Genomic DNA, 22,734 nt, shown 5'->3' on the forward strand with positions numbered 1-22,734 from the left:
GCTGCTCCACGCCAGCTTTCCCTGTGCTAGGACATGAAAGACAAGCGTTGGACTGTACCTGGGTCGCTCAAGTGACCTCGATTAAGTCTTTTTCCTTGTAGGTACCCTGGCCTGACCCTCTGTAGCATGCCTCGGTGGGACCCTGGTATGCCTGTGTCCCTTCTGGCTCTTAGGGAGGGGCTTAAGAAGAGGCAGGAAGGCCCTAACTCTGGCCACAGCTCCAGGCCCACCTCCTAGAGGGGACGTTCCTGCCACCCCCCTCAGGCACCCCATCCCTCACCCTCCTGCACTGCAGCTCCGGCATGAGGCTCTGACCTATGGATTTTCTGCCACTTCCTGATCCACTTCACTCCAGTCTGCATTTCTAGGACTTAATTGTACCAGCAGCCCAGCAACCCTAGCATAGAGGGCTGCGAGGGCTGCGGGCGAATGCAGGGCTGCTGCTGTGGCTACTGGAGGCTGCAGGGCCTCCAGCTTCTGGGCTTCATCTTCTGCAGATGCAAGGTCCTTCCAGGAGCCCCCACTTGAGGCCTCATCCCGCTCTCCCCACTCTCTAGGAAAGGCCACAGGGCTCTGAGCTTAGAGATAATCCCTCACCCCCACCAACCCCCCAAGGTCACACAGTAAGTTAATAAGAGTGCTGAGAATCAAACTTGTGGCATTAAGGGGGACATGGGGTACACCTGCTCCATAGGGGCCTCCAGCTGGCTGCTGGCTACAGCCCATTCCCCCACTCTGCTCCATGCCCAGTGCCACTTGCACAGCCCCAGCCCACCTCCCCGGATCCTGGTCTCTGTTTTTCTTGCTAATTAGAGGTCTCAGCAATGACTTCATGCCTCAGTGGGACCCTGGTATGCCTGTGTCCCTTCTGGCTCTTAGGGATGGAGTTAAGAAGGGGCAGGAAGGCCCTAACTCTTGCCACAGCTCCAGGCCCACCTCCTAGAGGGGACGTTCCTGCCACCCCCCTCAGGTACCCCATCCCTCACCCTCCTGCACTGCAGCTCCGACACGAGGCTCAATTTTAGAGCTGTCATTATTTTCAAGTGGCTTCAGAAATAATCATTATAGTGAAACCCCATGAGCTGCTGGGGCGCCAGTGGGCAGGACCAGCACAGAGTAGGCACGCAGGCCTGCTGAATGTGCTGCTCAATCCTTCCTGTGCCCAGGGGCACCCAACCCCTCCTCCTGATCCCTCAGCCTTCCAGAGTGGGGAAGAGCAGAGCTTGGGCTCTCACATCAAGCACGTGCTGAGCTTCAACGCCCAGCTCCACCTCTCACAGGCAGAGCGAGATGCCAGCCCTCCCAGAGCCTCCGTTGTTTCCCTCATCCATACGATAGGGGTAGCAATACCAATCCTGAAGTGAGAAGAAACAAGGAGCCTGGGTCAGTAGGGGCTAGCTAGATGTCAGCTGGCCCTGCCCCCTCCTCCAGTCCCCTGGCGAACCCCCTCCAGTCTCTCCGCAGCAGGCTAGCCCCTTCTTCTGGCCATCGACTCCTGCTTCACTGGGACTTGCTGAGTCGTCGCCCTGCAGCCGGGATCTGCTGTGTGTCCTCCCATGAGATCCGCAGGCTGAGACCTACTCTTGGGAGCTGCTGGTCTGAGGACAGAGGAGGCGGGTGGGGCCTTGCCTCTAAGACCATTTCAGTCTGGGGAGGGGAGACAGGAGTGGAAGAGAAGAGCCTGAGTGTGGTCTTGAAGCCCAGGTAGAAACCAGGGAGGGGGCATGCGGGGCAGGTGGACCAGAGGACAAAGGCCTGGAGGTGTGGGCGGATGTTCTCCCGCTGTGGCTCCAGGGTGTGATTGTGGCTGTGCCAGGGGAGTTTGGGACTGGGCCACTCTGATGGTCACGTTGTCCATGGCCCTGGGGTTCCTGAGGGGGCTCTGCTGTGGACCATCCCACCCGACAGGAGTGGAGAGATGTCTGACTGGGTGAGGACCCAGGGACAGGCCCCCTGTTTTTATGGGGTCTCTGCACTCTTACTAGGCCCAAGCTGGACCCTCAAGAAGGTCTTTTCTCCAAGTTCTTCCCCCAAAACCTCCCACTCCCTGGGGAGTGCTGGGAGGGGTCATTTCTTTTGGAGAAACAGGGAAGAGGAAATGGCTTGGTTACTGTTTATAATAAGGGAGAACTAAGGCTGAGCAGCAGTTCCTCCCAGACACAGCTCCTTGGTCATCCCCGCAGCCTTCAAGGCGCAGACGGGTAACGGGGCCCCAGAAGACCCCACCCCAGGGTGCCCACTTCCTCAGCCAGCATCTGGGGGTTGGCGGGTGGGGGCGACGGGCTCCCCCCCGTATCTTCTTCGAGATCACCGAGGCAGGAAACAGGTGAGTCGGGGGCGGAGATCTGCGGTGGCCGCGCCTTGCCTGCGTCAGTCGCCTCACCAGGAATAGCCCCCGCCCCCGCCCCCGCCCCCCAGCGGGTCTGCGCGCTCGCCGGGGCGCCTGGCGGGTCCTTTACGCAGGAGCGAGCGAGCATCTATTCCTGTCGGGCTTGTGGGAGGAGGCAGCGAGGGAGGGCGGGAGCTCAAGGGTAGCACAAACAGCCGGGGTGGGGGGGCTGGGGAGCCTGGAAGAGGGGGGTACAGGCAGCACAGAGCTAAGGGGCCCGGGAGCCGCCTGCGCTGGGCTCCTGAAGGGAGGGTAACTCCTGTGCGCCCCCGTTCTTCCCCTCCCACCGGTAAGCCCTTCTGCCAAGCCTTCCCCCGACTGGTTTACTCAGACCTGGAAGGCGATTCAAATTCCCTTTCCAGGCTTTAATAGCTGTGTGTCCATGGGTAAGTCATGTAACCTCTCTGAGCCTGGGGTTACTTCTGTCGCATGGGAAACAACAGTGTCTCCTCAGAGGATGTGGGAGGGTGTCCGTAGAGTACACAGCGCAGCATCCGCACCTGCTAGGAGGGGACTCCAGCCAGGCCTAGGATGAGGGTGGACGGAGACGTAGAAGACAGGAGATGGCCCTCCAGGCAGGGCTATCCAGAGCCGTGATAGAGCAGTTAGAAATACCCAGAGTCCGTTTAGCTGAAACAGCAGGTCTGTGCAACTCTTTTGGGCCGTGTGTGTGAGGCTGAACAATGGAGGCGCAAGGTGGTGCCGGGGGTGCGAGGCGACTGGTGGGCTGCCGTGCCCCCAGGTATCTGCAGTGAATGTCAGGCAGGCTCCAGAGGGGGCAGGGCACTGGGAGCAGGATGCTGGAGTTGGGGAGCGGCCTTGGGCAATCCCCTGCTGCCCCTCTCCTCCTCGACCCCGGCCTCGGCTTCCTTCCCTGCCTGCCAGGACCCCTGCCCTTGTGGGCTCAAGTTACCGGGAACACTAATGCGCTGATGGGATGCCCTCAGCCGTGGAGAAGGCGCGAGTTGCCTGCTGCACTGATAGGTATTCTGATCAAGTCAGCTTTGTGTTGAAGGGCGTTTGGCTTCAAGGAGTATGAGGTGAGATCCCCACGGGTTGTAGCCCACTCTGCAGACTTTGCCAAGACCCCCAGCCGAGCCTCTGCGTCAGCAGGTCCAGGATGATCGAGATCTCTGCGGAGAAGTCCTATTCACTGGACCCATCTGATTGCGTGGCCCAAGCCCAGAATCCCTGGGGCTGCTGGGCGGCAGGGTGAGGGTCAGCCAAGCCCATGCTGAGTCTCTGCGCTGCCCTCTGCTGGCTGCTGCGTGCAGTGCCAGTGGCCCGAGCGGCCTGCTGCCCTCTGCTGGACACGAAGCCAGGCTGGGCGGGGACCCGGACTGCAAAGGCGGGGCAAGACCTCGCTAAGGGTGAAGCCTCGGAGCTGGCGCGTCTTCCTCGCGGTTCCCCGGAGCTTCCCTCTTTACCTGCCTGGCCCCAAGACTGCCGGTATGCGGGCCTTGCCGGGGTCTGCGGACCTTTCCGAGAAGAGGGCTCGAGGCCCAGGACTGAGGTCCCCGGCCCGGCCCTTCTCACGCTGCCCTCCAAACAACCCTGGCCAGGTCGGGAGCCTTGCTTGTACCGTGCGTTTGTCCGTCCACACGGCAGTGTGCAGTGTCCCCAGTCACACGTGTGAATTCACTCTCGCTCTCACGTGCCGAGGCCTGTGGCCACACCGGAGGGTGCGCGCGCGCAGGGACGCCCGCTGGCCCGGGACCCCCCCGGAGCCCTGGACCCGGAGGGGCGCGGTCGTGTGCTCGCGTGCCCCTCGTCTGCGCGCTCTTTGCCGGTTTCACTGCCCCATTAGGGCAGCGCAAAGGTGGGGGCGCCCCTCGCACTCCACCCCTTTCGCGAAAAGGAGACGAGCCGCCCTCCCCCCCCTCGGTTTTGCGGCCGCGCCTTCGCCTCCCCCGCCCGGCGCCCGCCCCTCCCTCGGTCCCTCCTACCGCCCCGGCGCGCCTGGCGCCCCCTCCCCGCGCCGCGGCAGAGCGCGGAGCCCGGGCGGGAGCGGGCGCGGGAGCCGAAGCGGGCGGCCGGCGACAGCACACGCGGCGGCAGGGCCCGGCCGCCGTCCCGACGCGGGGCTCCGAGCAGCATGTGCGGCCGCTGCCCTCCGGCCCCGGCCCCGGCCCCGGCCCCGCGGAGGAGCGCGCCTGGCCCCGGCGGCAGAGGCTTCCGGCCGGCCCGGGGCGGAGAACCCGGCTCGTGGAGCCCTTGGCCCGCGTCCTGAGCGAGCCCGACCCCTCCCGGGCCCTCGCCTCGGCCGGGGCTCCGGCCCCCCGCTTGGCCCCCGCCGCCTCGGGCCGCCGGCCGGGCGGAGGTGTCGGCCGTGGAGGAGGAGGCTGGGCAGGGGCTGGGGCCCCGCGGGGGGGACATGCGGTCGGTGGCCGAGCCGAGCGGACGGACGGCGCGCCCGAGATGCAGGTGAGCCCAGCGCCGCGGCCAGTGTCCCCGGGGGCCGCCCGTCGTCCCGGGGCTGCGGGGCTTCCCAGCGCCAGCCAGACGCCCCGCTCGGAGCCGCAGATCCGGCCGGGCCCTGTCCCGCCCCCAGAGATGAAGGCCCTTCCGTTCCCGGTCCTCCCGCCCCGACAGATCCTGGGCAGGCCCGCTGGGACCCCTGAGCTGCGCGGGGGCCCCGCCGGCCTCCCGGTCCTGTCCGTCCCCCGCCCCCCTCCCATTGTCCCCCTGCTTCTCCCCTGGGTGGCCGCCTCTGTGGACCCCGGACACCTCGGCTGTCGCTAGACACCCCCAAGCCCGTGGGTGCAGGTCAGAGACCAGGTTTCCCTACAGGTTTCCACCCGGGCGCCGTCCCCCCCACCTCCCAAGGAGCAGCCCCTTTCCCGCTCCTGCCCAGCTGAGGGGAACGGGGAGTAGGGAGAGTGTAGAGGAGGGGGCTGGGGCTGTGCAGGGCCTGGGGACCCTTTGGGGCCTCCCTTTGTCTGCCTACACCGGGCCTTCTCACCTCCTTCTGCCCCACTTTTCATTCTAAGGCAGAGCCGGTGGGAGGTGGGAACCAGCCCAGGGGAGAGAGGCGAGGAGGGTGCGTCCTGCTCTCCACCTCCGCCCATCTGTGAGGGGCCAGAGCACCCCCACCCCACCACCAAGACGTGTCCCTCCAGGCAGCCCCCACTTTGAGGAGGGGTGGGGCCAGACCCAAGGGCAGTTCCCCCCTGTTTGTGCCCTGGGTCCCAGCCCAGCCCCATACAGCCCTGGTTGTGCAGAAGGCATCTCTTCTTTGTTCTCAGAGGTCCTGGGGTCCAGGTCAGGGAGAAGGGGCATTTGGGAGGGTGGGAACAGCTCTGCCCTGATGGGGTGGGAGTGAAGGAGGCCCTGAGGCTGAGGGCAGTGCCATCTGGGCAAGCCCCTTCCCTGCCAGCCCAGCTCTCCATCAGTCATCCTCTGCTTGGCTTAGGCAGCCGGAGGGCGTGTGGCTCAGCCTGGTCCGCGGCGCTGGGCTCAGCCCGGTTGGTCGTGATGCCAGCAGCTCCAGCACTGGTGCCTCCCATGCCCAGGCAGCAGAGAACCTGGGGCTTCCCCACATGGAGTGAGGAATGCCAGTGAGAGAAGAGAGAGTCCGCTGCTGCCAGACCCTTTGTCTTTGTGTGGGCCGGGAGGGGCTCACAGTCCTCACACCTATGGGAAGATGGCGGGACCTGGGACAGCTTGCCTGGCCTTCCTGCTTTCTCCCCATCACCTGAGGCCGGAGAAGGAGGATAAGGTGGTACAGGGGAGGGGCCAAGAACTCGGAAGCCCAGAAAGGGGCTCCTGGTAGCGCCCAGCTGCCCTTCCTGGAATGCTGGGGCAGACCCTCTGTGGTGTTCTTGTCTCTGCCCCTGCCCCCACCCCCTGCCAATGTAAGTATGAGACGGGGCCTTGGGTAGGGCTGGTCAAGGCTGCGGTGCTCCCTGGTGCCTGTAGTTGGAGTGGGTCCCGAATCTAAAGGGGAGTTTTGGGGGATGGGTGTGTTCTGCAAGCCCAGGTGTCAGGACTTGTGGGCTGAGGGCCCCTGTGTGACCGGAGGGAGGTAGAGATACCATTTTTCCCCTTGCAATAGTTGTTGGGTGGGTCGTTGTTTGTCATGAAGCCAGACAGTGATGTACAATTGTGGCTCAAATGGTTCTGCTCTCCAGGTATCTACTGAAACAAATGGCTGGAGGATCAAGATGGGGGCTGGGGGTGCACCCCGATTGAGAAGGGAAGCAATACAGTGATTTGTGTAGCATCACATGTGATTTGTATAGCGTCACATGGACTCCTGAGGTTGTATGTCAGGTGAAGGGTTGAGAAAGTGGGTCTTAGAGGCCTAGGGAAAGGGGGAGGCTCTCTGTTCTGTTCCTAGCAGTCCTTCTGCATAGCCCCCCACCAGCTGGTTTGATCCGGCATCCCTACCCAGAGGCGTCTTCTTTAGGGAGCCTCTCTGGCTGCTCCAAGCCCTGCTCCTCCTCCTCCAGGCACCCACAGCATAGAACCATGCTGGCTTGCACCTAATGTTGTACCAGCCCGTTCATTCGTGTGTTTCTTCTGCACATTCTGGCTGAGCTGCCTGCTCAGCTCGGGGCTAGGCCCTCTCGTGGCTCTCGTGATTTGCCTTGAACACCATGGCAATCCTGTACCCATACCCCGGGCCCACCTGCCTGAGCCCCGGGGTGGGAAAGACACTGGGAAGCACCAGGGAGCAGCTGTTGGCAGGTGGCAAGGACTATCTGGAAGGAACACGGTGTCCTCATCCTGTACAGATGATGTCAAGGATGCCCAGGCAAGAGTTGGGAGAGACAAGACAGGGTGCTCAGGAGACACACAGATGACTCAGGATGAGATTTGTTCCTGGGGACTCAGGTAGTCAGGAGTCCTCCCGGAAGAGAGAGGGCCTGAACGATCCCGAGGTGGTGGTGGACTTCACAGACACATGGACAGCAAGGGATCCCAGCACCAGGGATGGTTCCTCGTAGAAGGAGTGTTGGGAAGGCAGGTTAATTTCCAAGTGGAGTTGAGGCATTCTTGATGCTGACCTTTTTTATGCATTGAATGAGTGAATGAATATCCTCAGGTGCTACGAGCCTCATAGAGCTGTGCTAACAACAATCTCCTTCCTTCTCACATGGGTTCAGTTTCTTCCATGTCACTTCATAGTGAATTTGTTGAGTATAAGGATCCTGGAGCCAGAGGCCTGGGTTCAAATCTCAGGTCTGTTCCTGCCTAGTCTTGGGACTTTGGGTGAGTTACTTAATTGTTCTGGGCCTTAGTATCCTTATCCATAAAGTGAGGGTAAAACCAGTATTTAGCTCTTGGGTTATCATAAGGATTAAGTATGTTAATTTATGCAAAGCATTTAGAACAGTGCCTGGTACACAGTGGCTCTGAAGAAATGCTGGCTACTCACAGTTTATATCTGTGATGTGCTCATTATCCTGCGGGTGGTACAGAGATTTGATTTTGTAGCTGAGAACTGGGAGCGAGAGCGGAGGAGTGCTTGCCCAGAGCGCCCGCCTTACCAGCACAGGGCTCCATCTAGAATGCCTCCCTCCTGACCTCCGGGCTCTGGCTACTGGTCCGGGCATGGCCTGTCAGTAATCAATGTATTTAGTATTAATAATAATAATAATGTAATGAAAACTTCCAACCCGAGCACTAGTACTTCAATAACGATGTACATCTTCCCCTCTGCTTCTCCTTACCTTATCCCTTGGCCTCTTTCTCTGAGGCAGCCACTACCCTAAATGATCTATTTAGCATTCTGTTGCCTTTTAAAAATCATATATTTTAATATGTAGAAATCGCTCGGTTTGTTCTTTTTGAACTTCGTGAAAATGACCCCATGTCCTCTGGAATTTGCTTTTTCCCTTCAATGTCATATTCATAAACTTCATCTATATTGTTGTAAATAATAGTAGAAGCAGTTTGTTCGTCTTCACTGATGCGTGCTTTTCTGTCATTTGAACACAGCGCAGTGAGTTTATCACTCTGTTGGTGGGCATGTGGATTGTTTCCCTTCTTCGCTTATAAACAAAGCTGCTGTGAGCCTTCTTGTTCCATCTTCTGAGGTGACATGCAGTGACTCTGGGGCACAGCTCGGAGTGGAATTGCTGGGCCGTAGGGCATGTTCATGTTCAGCTTTACTAGAAGAAGTGCAGAAATGTTTTCCAAATAGGTTAGACCATTTCTGCTTCCCCCAGCAGAAGGTGAGTGTCCCCATTGTTCCCCGTCCTCGCCAGCACTTGGTGTGGTGAGACATCTTGATTGTTACTGATTGAATGAGGGTAAAATGGTGTTACATTAGGGCCTTGATTTGCCTTTCTGGAATTCAAGGTTTCTAGTATAGGAAATGGGGGCCAAGGGGGGCAGCAGCCAGTGTGTCATGGAGGCTCACTAAGCCATCTTCCCCTTTGTACCTCAGTTTCCCCAGTTGTGGGGTTGCTGTCTGTACAAGTTGTGCACTCAGGGATGGGCGCGAGCAGACAGGGGCGCTCCCCAGTGAGGTGGGGAAGAAGGAGGGGCAAGGGGAATTGATGTACCTGTACATTTAGAGCCAAAGGCACCTCAGCGGTTCTGTGTTTACTCCAAGGCTGGGCATGGGTGGCCCCACCTTGGGACGTGGAGGCAGCCCGTGTTTCGTTATTTTAGTAATGCCCAGCCCCCTGGAGGCCCCATCGCTACACCCTGACGCCCGATGGGGGTTGGACATTGGTGAGTGCTTAGAAGACTTTGGTGACCCAGGGAATGAACACTGCGTGGAACAAATGTAGATCTGTTCCTCCTTCATTACCACCTTGGGGAGTCCTCCCTGATTGCTTTTTCCCATCGAGTGAGTGAGGGATGGCCAAGCAAGGTGGCTCTGGGGCATTTGCAAGGCCCTTAAGTCCCCTGCCTACACACAGGGCTGAGAGGTCTGGTGCCTGAAAGGTAATTTGGAGCGCCGCCCTTTGCCGGCCTGGTGCACCAACCATTGATTCCACTCTGCTTTCCCCACTGGGACCTGGGCCCCTGGAGCTGGTTAGAAATGAACAACAGGGCTGGCGGTATAATTATGCCTATTTCGTGTGACACCCAAATTGATTGCCGCCAGGGTGACATTACCAGGGCATTGTTCCTTGTCTCCAACCTCTTATTACATGTTATTAGGGTGTGTGGCGTGTGTGTGTTTCTCTATTTTTTCCCATTTTGGGGAATTAATCTCTCTCTGCCGCCTCCTCTGCTTCCCTCTGCAGAGGACTTGCTCTGGGATCCAGGAGGCAGTGGGGTTCCGGCCATCACACTCCCACTGCCTGCCCGGTGCAGGGCTGCATGTGAATTTGGGGGGCCGGCCATCTCAAGTACCTCTACTTGGGTGCAAGATGGGGGTGTCTCAGGGCTACAAGGTGCTACTGAGGTGGGAATCCCAGCAGAGGAGTCTCCCTGCAGTGTCCCCGATCCATGGTCTCTGCTTTCATCCCTCTTGTGACAGGCTGCTCACTCACTATCTACCAGGACAGATCTTACATCTTTGAGCATCTGATCTTTCATTTGACGCCTCACACTGGGCTGAATGGGCCTCCCTGATGCCTCTGCCCGTGGGTCTCAGTCTGCACTGGACTCTTTGCACCCTCTGCCCTGGGACTCCCCTTAGAGATTTGCAGAGATACCAGAACCCCCCCCTTTCCCGCACCAAACCTGGGCTTCTCATGAATGGGCAGCTGGGTGATGGCAGACTGTGCCTGAGCACAACACACCTGTGTCTGACCAGAGAGGCTCATCGCCTCTTGATACTGAGCTCAGTATACCAGGTTGGGAAAATGGGCTTTGGCAAGGGGTTGGCCCAGAGTCACTTGGGCAGAGAGGGCTTTGCATGGTCAGCAGTGGGGGCAGGGCAAGTGTTTTTATGAATAGTTTGCCTGGCCGTGTTATAAAAAATTAACTGGACATTGGTTTCTGATGTATTGGAGGTTGTTTTTAAATCTTTTCTTCTTTTTGACACAGAAATAACTCAAACCTTTACCTGTCCCTGGCCTAGGCCCTCAGTGTTGCTCTGGCATGGCGCTGGGGAAAGAAGGTGACCGCGGCAGGAGTCCAGGGCTCTCCCTAGGCTCCAGCCCCGAGGTGCGGTGCAGCCCTGGGCACGTGCCCATTGCTCTTGAGCCTCGGCGTCTTCACAGTGTGATGGTCACTAGGGTCATTACGCCTGTGGAGTCAGACACGCTCAGTGACCCTGGGCAGGAGACCCAGGGGCTTAGAGCCTCAGATTCCTCATCAGTAAAGTAGGGTTAATGGTGTCTCCCTCCCAGGTATGTGATAAGGGTGTGGGGGGGTCGTTCTGCAAAGCACCTAGTGTGTGTGCTCAGTGTAAGTCACTCTTCCCGTCCGTCTCCTTGAGCTCTGCTCCCGGCTCTGTGAGGGCACTGGGGAGTCTACCACGCCCTTTTCTGAGTGAACAGATCAGGGCCCCGAGACGTAAAACCGCTTGCCACTTGGGTCTAACTGCCTCTTGCCTAATCCCAGCTCTTCCTGTGTGACTCAAGACAAGCTGCATCACCTCTCTGAGCCCCAGTTCTCTAATCTGTAAAATGGGGATAACAATACCAACCTGATGGCACAATTGCAAAGAGTAAACAAGTTCATGTTTGAGTTCATATCATGCTAGCTCATGTGACCTTGAGCAAGTTACAGAACCTCTTTGTGACCTTGAGCAAGTGAGACAATGTCTTGTGCTTCTGTTTTTCCATCTGCAACATGGGGATAATAACAGGACCTACCTCAACAGGTTGTGGAGGGATTAAACAAATTTTTATATGTAATGTGCTTGGATAATGCTTGGCACACAAAAGGCCCTCTAGAAGGGCTCTTCCAGTCACCCTCTTCATTATATTTATTAGGTCTGGCCACTCCCCTCAACTCCTCCCTCTCTCTGTTGGGTCTCTGAGGCTGAGACGTCCCCCCCTCCCAAGCCCAAGGACTGTGGCCCTCCCAGGTGGGGACTGGCAGTTTCCAGGCCTCCAAAGCCTGAGGTGGGCCAACTGAGCTGTTCCCAAGATCCAGGAGCCCCGAGGGCTGAGAAGCTGGGAGAGGGCCCCAGGGGCTCCCCAGGAAGGTGTGAGGGGCTGAGGGGATGGGTGGAGTGGAGGGAGTCACGTCTGCCAGGCACCTCTCAGGGGGCTACTCGCCTCAGTGGGGGATGGGGCCAGAAGCCTTCGGGGGCAACTTCCTGCCCTTGAGAGCCTGGGCTGGCAGCTCGGACCTAGAGAGGGATGGGAAGGGAGATGTGGGGGTGCGGGACCTGGGTCTTCCTTACGCCACTTCAGGTCACCACCTGGGTGCTTGCCTACCCCTCCTCAGTTCTGGGACAACAGCAATCCAAGTAGGGGTCTGTCCTCTCAGGCAGGTGCAGCACAGACAGCCAGGAGGCTTCCCAGAACCAGCGGCTCCATCCCACCTCCCTGAGGATGGCCCTTAGCATCCCAGCTGGCCTCTCACCTCAGAACAATCCTGAAGGGGCAGACGGGGCCCAGAGTGGTCCAGGACTCACCCAAGGTCACACAGCCAGGCAGGGGTGCAGTGACTGGAGCCCAAGCCTGGGACCTGTGAGTCCGGTGCCCGTTGCTTACCCAGAAGTGGCTCCCTCTAGGCTTTGCCCCACCCCTGCTCCTTCCCACCAATCTGGCTGCTCCTGGAGGGCAGAGACTATATATAGAAGCCTTTAAACACTAAGATGCTTTGACAATTAAAATTCATAATTTATCCCACAAATGGTCTGGGGCTGTAGGCTGGCCGGAAAACTGGCAGCTCCTGAGATGAGCTGTGCTCTGGTGGGGTGGGCCGTGGGGTAGGCAGGGCATTCCTCCTCCAGGGGCGGAGGGCTCGTGCCTGCCCAGGGCGCACAGGGCAGCTCTGGCAGCCAGGAGTGCTTGTTGGCTGCCCTGGCAAACAGGCAGCCACACTGTGTGCGGTCAGCACCCTCCAGCCCACACCCAGCTGAGAGTCCAGGGGAGCACCTCTGGGAGGGGACTGAGTTTCCAAGTGCAGCTGAGAGATGGAGCTGGTGGCTCTGTGCCCGGGAGGGTGGGGGGTGGCAGGAGGATGGGCGGCAGGCACACACACCCTTACAGGCCACACGCACGCAGGGGTGCCTGCTTTCAGACACACACACCGCTCTCCACCCCACCCACGTGGAGGCCCAGCAACACTGCCAGAACCAAGCTCAAGAGGAAAATAAAGAATTATACTTGACAAAGGACAGGACCTCAATTTTCTTCCGGGCTGATTTTTTTCTCCCTGTTGGGGGCCGCTGAGGGGGGAGGAGCAGGGAGACGGACAGGACAGACACAGGCCAGCAGACAGCCCAGGAGACAGACGGAGGCAGCCTGGCTGCCCTCGGTCGGGATTCCTCCTGCTGGAGCTCAGCCTGGGGGCTGGACCCCCTCCTCCCTGGGTCCCCTGTTCACTCAGACGCCCGTCCCATGTGTCAGGAGGCAGCCCCTGCCCGCCCCCAGGCTCTCAGTGTAGCCCTGCCCGGATAAGACTGGCCTGGCCAGAGGTTCCCCCTTTAACAGCTCACACCGTCAGCCATCAGCCATTCACACCTCAGCAGGGATTAGCCCGAGAAAGCCAGAACGGTGTGTTTTTAAAAGGAGTCCAGGGACGCGGGTCAGGATTTGGGGTATGAGAGAAGCAATTAGGAGCCCCTGAATGCTCTGAAAGGGGTCCGGCCACGGTCACCTCTCCCCTGTACACCTTTGCTCACACTGTCCTCTTTGTCAAAAACACCTTCCGTACTACCCGTTACTTGGCCTGTGGAACTCTGCGTGCACTGCAGCCTGAGCTCTCCTGACACCGCCTTCTCCTCCTCCTCCTTGAAGCCTCTGTAAAGAGCCTAGACGAGGAGCCGCCGCAGCCCCGTGATCGCCCACTGCCCCTTTGAAGAAGGGCGCGGCTGCAGGCCGGGCCTGGGGTTGCTGAGCTGTTCCCCCCCCGGCTCTGCGCTGGGGGCTCCCAGTTTGGGGGTATAGAAGGGCAGGCTGCAGGAGCTCCACAAGGGGGAGGAAGGGAGAGAGAGCCCTTCTCCTCGGCGGTTTGAGGAAGAGCTGCCGCGGGGGAGAGACCCCTGAGCTGGATTCTGAAGGCCAGGTGGGAAGACCTCCAGGTCAGCCATTGCCGTGGGAGAAAGGCCCCGGGCTGCAGCCCTACCGCTACGCCACTCCCAGCACCTGGCGGTGGCTGCCTCTGAGCCGTTGTATTTTCCACTAATGCACTTTATCATTTCATGAATGAGTCTGTCAGCTCCATTCCCAGGAGCTCCATTCTATCAGCTCCATGCGTCCCAAAGAGGAGGCCTCAGACAGACAGGGACTTGGGGACAGGGAAAGTCACCTTGTGAGCATGGTGGTGAGGACGGAATGCAGTAACAGGCACAAGGATTTGGATACGTGGCATGTGCAGGATTCCTGCTCAGGAATTGGTAGTTGAATCTGCAGTGCCCAGGTGGTGACCTGAAGTGGCGTAAGGAAGACCCAGGTCCCGCACCCCCACATCTCCCTTCCCATCTCTCTCTAGGTCCGAGCTGCCAGCCCAGGCTCTCAAGGGCAGGAAGTTGCCCCCGAAGGCTTCTGGCCCCATCCCCCACTGAGGCGAGTAGCCCCCTGGGAGGTGCCTGGCAGACGTGACTCCCTCCACTCCACCCATCCCCTCAGCCCCTCACACCTTCCTGGGGAACCCCTGGGGCCCTCTCCCAGCTTCTCAGCCCTCGGGGCTCCTGGATCTTGGGAACAGCTCAGTTGGCCCACCTCAGGCTTTGGAGGCCTGGAAACTGCCAGACCCCACCTGGAAGGGCCACAGTCCTTGGGCTTGGGAGGGGGGGGTCCCGGCCTCAGAGACCCACTGCACACATAAACCTCTTGCTCGGTCTTCCCCATCTGCCACCCTCACCTGCTCCCAACCCCAGGCAGCCACCTTTCTCCTCTGCTTTCTCTGCCCCTCTCTTCCCTTCTCCCCTTTGCCCACAGTGTGTTTCTGTCAACTTTTCTGTCTCCTGCTGTCCTGGTCATTTCTTGGTGTCAGAGCTTGGCGGGGACCCTAGGCAGACTTTCTGAAGCCCTCAGCCCCCTTCCCTGGGCCGCCAGCTTTCCTTGCTGCAGACACAGTCGTGGAAACGAAGGCTTTCAGAACAAGATGGACTGTGCGTACCCACCTCACGCTGCAGTAGGAAAGCAGCCCGCGCAGTAGTCCCAGGTCACAGCCAGACTGAGAACCCGGAAGCCCTGGTGTCCAGGGGCCCCTGGGCCCCAGTGATGGCAGCGGGCACCTCCAGGGCAGGGATCTCATGCCGGGTACACTGGGGATCCTGGTGGTCTCTGAGGAACCGAGTGGGAATGCCGTGAAATACTGATACCAAAACCTAAATAACTAAGTCTTCCCCCCTGTGCTGCGGCCAACCCCAGATTAGGTGGGATTCCAGCAGAGACAGCGGAAGCAGGCCAAGAAGGCTGTGGTGGGAAAACACTGAAGAAATTCAGTGTGTTCAGCACACCACTTTCTGACAGTTGGGGAAAGGCTTTTATTGGGCTTGGGGAGCAGGGTGCCTCCTTGTAGCTGCCAAGGACTGGTGCCTTCTTTCAGCCCTGGGGGCCTTACCCTAGCACTGTCCTGGCACACCTGCCGCTCCTAGTCTGGCCTGTGTATCACAAGGAAGTTCAGCCTCACAGCAGGAGGCTCTTGGCACAGGAAACCTGAGGAGGAGAAACAGAGCTCTGCCTCCTGATTTTGTGGCCTAGGCCTAAGAGCAAACAAATTCCCTTTTGGAAGCTTCAGATTTTCTCATCTGCAGAATGGGTAAGACATACCTCTTTTGGATGCTGGTGTGCAGATTTCTAAGAGAGTGTGTATAAAGCCCAAAACCTGGCCTGTAGCAGGTGCTCTGCAAATGTTAGTGTAACCCATTTTCTAAGAGTGGGTGTCTGACTGGCTTCTGTGGGCTGAGCTGGGTGCACGGAGGAGCTACACCCCTGCCCCCAGGAGCCTCTAGACCCTGCCTTATGAGATGAAGCGACTCCTGACCTCCTTGAGTTGTTCTCCAAGCCCACCTGCATGTAATCTCATGCCCCTCTGCCTCTACCAGTCGCCCTTTCCCACCACGTGCACCCAAGGGGCAGTCCCAGTGTGAGGCCCCTCAAATATGTAATTCCAGCCCTGGTGGAACTGCAGTTTGGTGCCTGGGCCCCCACCGCCTTTCACCCCCTAACAAGGCCTGAGGGTGTTGACTTTCCAGCTGGAGAAAGTCCAGTTTCCGCTGTGGGCTCCCTCGGGGACCCTGGCATCCAGCCCATCACTACACAGTAGGGGAAACAGACCAGAGAGGGCAGGCATTGTCCAAGGTCACACAGTGGAGTAGCCAAAGGGAACCGTACATGGCCAGTGTGGGGAGCAGCTGAGCCAGGCTGCGTCTGCCCCAGGGTATGAGTGAGGGTGTGTGCAGGAGACCCTTTGCAGTGCCAGGTCTGAGCATTGCACCCCAGGCACAACTCTTTTCTACCTGCCTATCTGTCTGCTTTCGATGTTTATTTCCTTTGTGTTTATTGGTCCAATTTTTAAACTCTTGTCCTTGTGGGAAGCCCTTCAGGGGGCAAGGATCCAAACTAAAACACTGATTAAAATGCATAAAACACTTCTCCTTGGAAATTACAGAAGTGACCACAGGATTAATGGTGCCGGGATGGCAGGAGCAGCACATGGCCCACACAGCAGTTTTGGTGACCCCCTCAGACAAGATCCTGTCGGCACCCCTAGACGACAGGGATCCTATGCGGGTGTTAGACCGGGAGCCTGGGCCCAGCGTGCTGTGTTCCTGCTGTGCCAACTTTGGCAAGCATCTTAGCCTCTCCAGGCCTTGGTTTCCCCATCTTTCAGGACAGTGACATGTAAAGGCGAGGGATGAGGCAGTTTGGAGGTGTGCCCTTCTGGAGCATCGCTCTGCAGGTCTACCTGGCAAGCCTGGGGGTCGCAGCTGCACAGGGCAATACTTTTCCACCAACATATTAGGCTTTCCCAGGTGTCTCATTGCCCAGTGGGCCTGCTCCATAGTCAGTCCCATCAGAGTGGCTTCTACCCTGCAAAAATTCACACATACGTGCTTCCTTTCAAAGAACGTTCATCAGGGTCTCCTCTTGCCACCCCTTGGTCTGAAGCTACAGACACACCGTCCGCCCTCAGGCACCTCACCCTCTAGCAGGTGCGGCAGATGCACCTGTGACTGTTGGACCCAGGATGGAATATGTGTCATAGGTAAGGCACCAAATGCTGAGGCTTTGGAGCCTATTTTCCTCTTTGCTCAGGTTACTGGGAAGCTCTCACCTTTAGTCATTATGCAGAACTTTGAAGTGTTCTTTCCTGCCTGGCTTGCCTTCTTTAGCTTTATCTTTTTATCATCTTGCAAAACAATTCTTTTGTCAATTAGCCCAAATCATTTATAGAATGAGGTGTGCTATCCATCAGTTACCTAATGTCACTACTAATAAATGTAAGTGCTTCAGTGTGATAGGCAGGAGGTGATTTGTGGCTGAGTAGGTCAAGGATGGCTTCTTGGAGGAAGTGGCCTTTGGTGTGTGCAGGAATGTGCAGGACAAAGTGGGGATACCTGGGTGGCCTCAGTGGAGGGAGTACTGGGAGAGGAGGTAGATGGGTAGGTTGAGGCAAGGTAGTGGAGTCTTCAAATGCAGATTCTTTTCTGTGTGAGGCACTTACCAACATCTCAGGTGGCCCGTGTCCTCGCTATTCGCCTCCTCATTCTTCAGCCCCCTCTCCAGCAGCCCCACCCCACCTGCCAGCCCTGCACTGGGTGCTAAAAGTCCTTTTACTTCTCCAGGTCCCCAGCCTCACACCCACAGCAGCCCCAGCTGCCGGCCCAATTACTTATTGATCACCTGTCAGGGTGTTTGCTTTTCTGGTGGGTCACTGGAGCGTGTATGACTGTGGTAAATGGCCTGGTGGGGGTAGGGTAGGGGAGGCCGAACCACAGGTCTTGAGAGAGGATGAGAGGCGCTGAGGGGAGGGGTGCACAGAGCCCTTGGGGACAGCAAAACCTTGCAGATTCGATAACATGTCAGTGACACCAGGAGCTCTCTTGGGTTAAAGTCACTTAATCAATCAACAACCAGGGAGTACCTGTCAGTCCTGGGAGACGACCAGAGCATTTGAAAATGTGTGGCATGTCTCACAGACCAAAGCTGTAGTCCCAAATCTGCTCCCTGCTGGGTGTCCTTGGGCAACCGCAAGCGCTCCAAGCCCCAGTTGCCTTAAGCGTTAGATGACTTGAAATTGGAGGGGGTGTGCAGGGGTGGGGGTGGGGCTGGAGGGGGTGGGAGAAGGGCCTGGGCTGGGCTGAGAGGCAGGACCCCCCCAGTCTGGGCTTCCCCGTCCTGCAGGGGGCCCCATTCAGGGCCGTGAGTGTGGGGGTAGGGACAGGCAGCAGAGCCCCAAGGGAGCTGGGCGCGGGTGGGATGGACCTTGCTCCCCCAAATGTGGGAGGGCTGCAGTTCCGCTCCCAGAGACGATCTGGTCCACCCCTGGAATTTGGAGCAGTGCCCAACTCGTCCTCCCATCCCCCTACTCACCTCGGACCCGTTTGCCGAGCAGAGGGACCGAGGAGGGAAAGAAGAGGCCAGGGGAAGTCTGGGCACAAGTAGGAGCCACGCAGCCTCCGAACACGGGCTGGGAGAGAGGGGCCACGCTTCCCATGCACACGCGGCCCTCTCCGCCCGCAGCCACCAGTCAGGCCGGTCCCCACACCCGAGTCCTGCTCGCGCCCCCAGAGTGGCTGGGACAAGCCTCGGGATGCCGGCGGTGCCAGGCCGTGGGAGGCCCACTGCCCCGCGCTCGTTAGGGGAGGACCGGACCCTGAGAGAAGGATGCATGAAGGCTGGGGTGGATCTGCAGGGGAGCACACTTCCTCCTGGGGACCGGAGAGCCTTTCAGAGCAGTGGACGTTGAATTAGGCCCAAAGATGGGCTTTCCACAGGCAGGGGAGGGGCGTTCCGGGAGGAAAGACCTGCAGCAGCCAGTCAGGACAACTCACTTCCTGGGCCCCGAGCTCAGGAGCCGGTGGGGGTGCAGCGCCAGACCTGCACGGCAAGGACCCCACAGGGGGCACCAGGGCTGGGTCTTGGCCTTCTGGGTGGGGACACCCTCCACTGAGCTAGAAACCCCGGTAACCACTGGGTTTGCCGATTGCCCAGGACCGGGGCTGGGGGCTTGGCTGCAGAGCTGGTGAGGAGGGGGCTATGGCGTCTGCGCCCGGGGAAGCTCAGTCCAAAGGCTGGGAGGGGGGCCCCCAGCAGCCTCAGAAGCTCCTGCCCGGCAGGCTGGAGGCCGGACGTGCTCTTCTCTGGGCTGTTTGGAGACCCCTCAGCCTTGGAGCCTCCTTGATGCCCTCTGCGAGCCCCAAGGGCAACTCAGCTGGTCTGGTTTTATCCCTGAGGAGCACCAGGGGAGGCTGAGGCTCAGGATGGGTGCCTGGAGCCCCACAACCAGTAAAACCAGTAAAACAAAATGTAAAGGAGGTGGATACAGCCTGGGGTGCCGATTCCAGGCCCCTTTGAGATGACCCTGCCCTTCCCTGAACCCCCTTTATCCCGGCGATGCTGATGGGGTCCTTCCAGAGGGCTCTGGGCAGGGTAAGGGGTGAGGGGGAAGCAGCATGGGGTGGCAGGAGGCCCTCTGGCCTGGGCACCTGGACCTCACTGTGGGGGTCCCAGGCAGGTGTCATGTGCAACTCTGGGCCCCCATCTCTCTGTGTCAGGGACGTCCTGACAGGGCAGGAGAGCACGGGGTGCAGAGGGCTCTGGGTGGGGTCCAGCCAGACACTGCCTTCTGACCCGCCCTCTGCCCTGTGCTTGCTCCTGGCTGCAGGTGAGCGAGAGGATGCTGGCGGGGGGTGCGAGGAGCGCGCCCAGCTCCCTCCTGGCCTGCTGGCAGCCCATCCTCCTGCTGGTACTGGGCTCCGTGCTGTCGGGCTCAGCCACTGGCTGCCCGCCCCGCTGCGAGTGCTCCGCCCAGGACCGGGCCGTGCTCTGCCACCGCAAGCGCTTCGTGGCGGTGCCCGAGGGCATCCCCACCGAGACGCGCCTGCTGGACCTGGGCAAGAACCGCATTAAAACGCTCAACCAGGACGAGTTTGCCGGCTTCCCGCACCTGGAGGAGCTGGAGCTCAACGAGAACATCGTGAGCGCCGTGGAGCCCGGCGCCTTCAACAACCTCTTCAACCTCCGGACGCTGGGGCTGCGCAGCAATCGCCTGAAGCTCATCCCCCTGGGCGTCTTCACCGGCCTCAGTAACCTGACCAAGCTGGACATCAGTGAGAACAAGATCGTCATCCTGCTGGACTACATGTTCCAGGACCTGTACAACCTCAAGTCCCTGGAGGTCGGTGACAATGACCTCGTCTACATCTCGCACCGCGCCTTCAGTGGCCTCAACAGCCTGGAGCAGCTGACCCTGGAGAAATGCAACCTGACCTCCATACCCACCGAGGCGCTGTCCCACCTGCACAGCCTCATAGTGCTAAGGCTCCGGCACCTCAACATCAACGCCATCCGGGACTACTCCTTCAAGAGGTTGTACCGGCTCAAGGTCCTGGACATCTCCCACTGGCCCTACCTGGACGTCATGACGCCCAACTGCCTCTACGGCCTCAACCTGACGTCCCTGTCCATCACGCACTGCAATCTGACCACTGTGCCCTACCTTGCCGTGCGCCACCTGGTCTATCTCCGCTTCCTCAACCTCTCCTACAACCCCATCAGCACCATCGAGGGCTCCATGTTGCATGAGCTGCTGCGCCTGCAGGAGATCCAGCTGGTGGGCGGGCAGCTGGCCGTGGTGGAGCCCTACGCCTTCCGGGGCCTCCACTACCTGCGCGTGCTCAACGTCTCCGGCAACCAGCTGACCACCCTGGAGGAGTCCGCATTCCACTCGGTGGGCAACCTGGAGACCCTCATCCTGGACTCCAACCCGCTGGCCTGTGACTGCCGGCTCCTGTGGGTGTTCCGGCGCCGCTGGCGGCTCAACTTCAACCGGCAGCAGCCCACGTGTGCCACGCCCGAGTTTGTCCAGGGCAAGGAGTTCAAGGACTTCCCCGACGTGCTTCTGCCCAACTACTTCACCTGCCGCCGAGCTCGCATCCGGGACCGCAAGGCCCAGCAGGTGTTTGTGGATGAGGGCCACACGGTGCAGTTTGTGTGCCGGGCAGATGGCGACCCGCCCCCTGCCATCCTCTGGCTCTCGCCCCGCAAGCACCTGGTTTCAGCCAAGAGCAACGGGCGGCTCACAGTCTTCCCTGACGGCACGCTGGAGGTGCGCTACGCCCAGGTACAGGACAACGGCACGTACCTGTGCGTCGCGGCCAACGCGGGTGGCAATGACTCCATGCCTGCCCACTTGCACGTGCGCAGCTACTCGCCCGACTGGCCCCATCAGCCCAACAAGACCTTCGCCTTCATCTCCAACCAGCCAGGTGAGGGGGAGGCCAACAGCACCCGCGCCACCGTGCCTTTCCCCTTCGACATCAAGACCCTCATCATTGCCACCACCATGGGCTTCATCTCTTTCCTGGGCGTTGTTCTCTTCTGCCTGGTGCTGCTGTTTCTCTGGAGCCGGGGCAAGGGCAACACAAAGCACAACATCGAGATTGAGTACGTGCCCCGAAAGTCAGACGCAGGCATCAGCTCTGCCGATGCGCCCCGCAAGTTCAACATGAAGATGATATGAGGACGGGGCCGGGGAGCAGGGCCCCCAGGGTGCTGGGCAGGGCAAGGGGCCTGGCTGCCGTCCTCGTGCTCCCCGGTCCTTCGCACCTTCTCCCTGCCCCTCCACACGCACTCTTTCTCCCTCCCACTCCTGTGCCCGGCTGGTCCTCACCCCCTGCCCTCTGTCTCCCGGGACCTCAGGAATCCAGGCCTGGGGACTCCGGCTGCCCAGGGCACCCACTGACGGACCGGAGTCGGCAGCTGACGAACCGACACGCAGCACAGTCAATAATACAATAAAAAAAGTTACGAACTTCCTCTGTAACTTGGGTTTCAGTAATTATGGATTTTTATGAAAACTTGAAATAATAAAAAGAGAAAAAAAACTATTTCCTATAGCTAGTCGGAATGCAAACTTTTGATGTCCTGATTGCTCCAGGGCTCTCTTCCCACTCGGTTTCTTGTTTTTCTCTCCCTCCTCCTCCTCTTCCTCCTTTCTTTTCTCTTCCCCTGTGGGGAGGGACCACTCAGGAAAACAGGAAAGGAGATTCCAGCCCCACCCGCTCACCCACCCTGCCAGGGCAGCCCAGGTGAGCAGGGGGGCGGCCGGGGCGGCCCCGCTCTGGGCTGGCAGTTTGCAGGGAGCAGGTGGAGGGGACGAGGCTGCCCAGTGGGAGCGGGGGGCTGTCTGCCGAGTTGCCAGGAGGTACTGGGGAGGCCTGGCTCGGGGGTGGCCAAGGCTCTGGACGGGCTGGGGCCCTCCTGGAAAACAGCACGGTCCGCGGAGAGAGCCAGGGGCTGGAGGTGGGACTGAGGCCTAACGTCTGGTCCCAGCTCTGCTGCTGACTTGCTGGGTGGCTTCAAACAGGTCATTGACCCTCTCTGGGCCTCAGTCGCTACATATGTACAAATGGAAACATTACTCCCTGCCGTGCCTACCTCACAGGGCTGTTGTGAGGAACTGATGAGATGATGTATGTGAAACACTTTGTAACCTGTAAAGCCTGTGCACACGTGTGGGTGACTGTTCTCATTATGGTCATTATTATCTCCCTGTGGGAGGTGGGGCTCCTGAAGGGATCTCCATGGGGTCAGTAGGGGGGGGCATGCCAGGGGTGGGCCACTCCGGGGACTTCAGAGGCTCCTTCTGGGGCAGTGGTCAAAAGTACTGGCTGGATGGACAGGGCTCTAGACCCACAGGGGAACCTGGGGGCCCGTGAGTGTCTTAGCTTCTACCCCTTCTGGTCTTGGGCCCGCCAGGCAGAAGCCCCCTGCAGCTCTGGCCTGGATCTATCCAGGGACCGGGAGTGCCAACTCTCTCCAAGCCTTCTTCCACAAGCATTCACCCAGTGCCTACTGCGTGCTGTTCCCTATGTGGAGTGGGACAGAGGAAGCAGTTCTGGGGCTGCCAGACCCAGGTCACCACCCCAGCTGCACCCCATCTTCACCCGGCCATACTCTGAGCCTGCCCTGGGCTTTGACGGGTTCTGCCTTTGGGATTGGGACCCACCAGCACAAAGCTGACCGGGAGGGTCAGAAGCAGCCCCTTCTCTTCGCCTAGACACGCCAGACTTGACCCTGGGAAGGGAGGCCCCAGATGACAGAAGTGTGAAGAGCCTGTTCGCTGGGAGAGAACCTGAATCC

At 59.4% G+C, this 22,734-nt stretch overlaps 1 protein-coding gene across 8 annotated transcripts in view; it reads left to right on the forward strand.

Annotated features, from left to right (window-relative positions):
• The window catches only part of LINGO1 (leucine rich repeat and Ig domain containing 1), a 212,163-nt gene extending 190,056 nt beyond the window's left edge, over positions 1-22,107 (forward strand). For 6 of the 8 annotated variants that reach the window (XM_036907626.2, XM_057489004.1, XM_036907625.2 and 3 more), the window contains one exon: positions 19,256-22,107. In XM_036907626.2, the coding sequence (XP_036763521.2) occupies positions 19,268-21,112 (1,845 nt within the window). In that variant the 5' untranslated portion in view covers positions 19,256-19,267 and the 3' untranslated portion in view covers positions 21,113-22,107. Of the gene's footprint in view, positions 1-4,395; positions 4,814-16,609; positions 16,634-19,255 lie in introns of those variants that run through there. The other 2 variants (XM_036907623.2, XM_036907629.2) reach the window with 2 other exon arrangements.
• The last annotated feature ends 627 nt before the right edge of the window (positions 22,108-22,734 follow it).

This window comes from Manis pentadactyla, chromosome 11 (genome assembly GCF_030020395.1).
Source record: "Manis pentadactyla isolate mManPen7 chromosome 11, mManPen7.hap1, whole genome shotgun sequence".
Lineage (NCBI taxonomy): Eukaryota > Metazoa > Chordata > Mammalia > Pholidota > Manidae > Manis > Manis pentadactyla.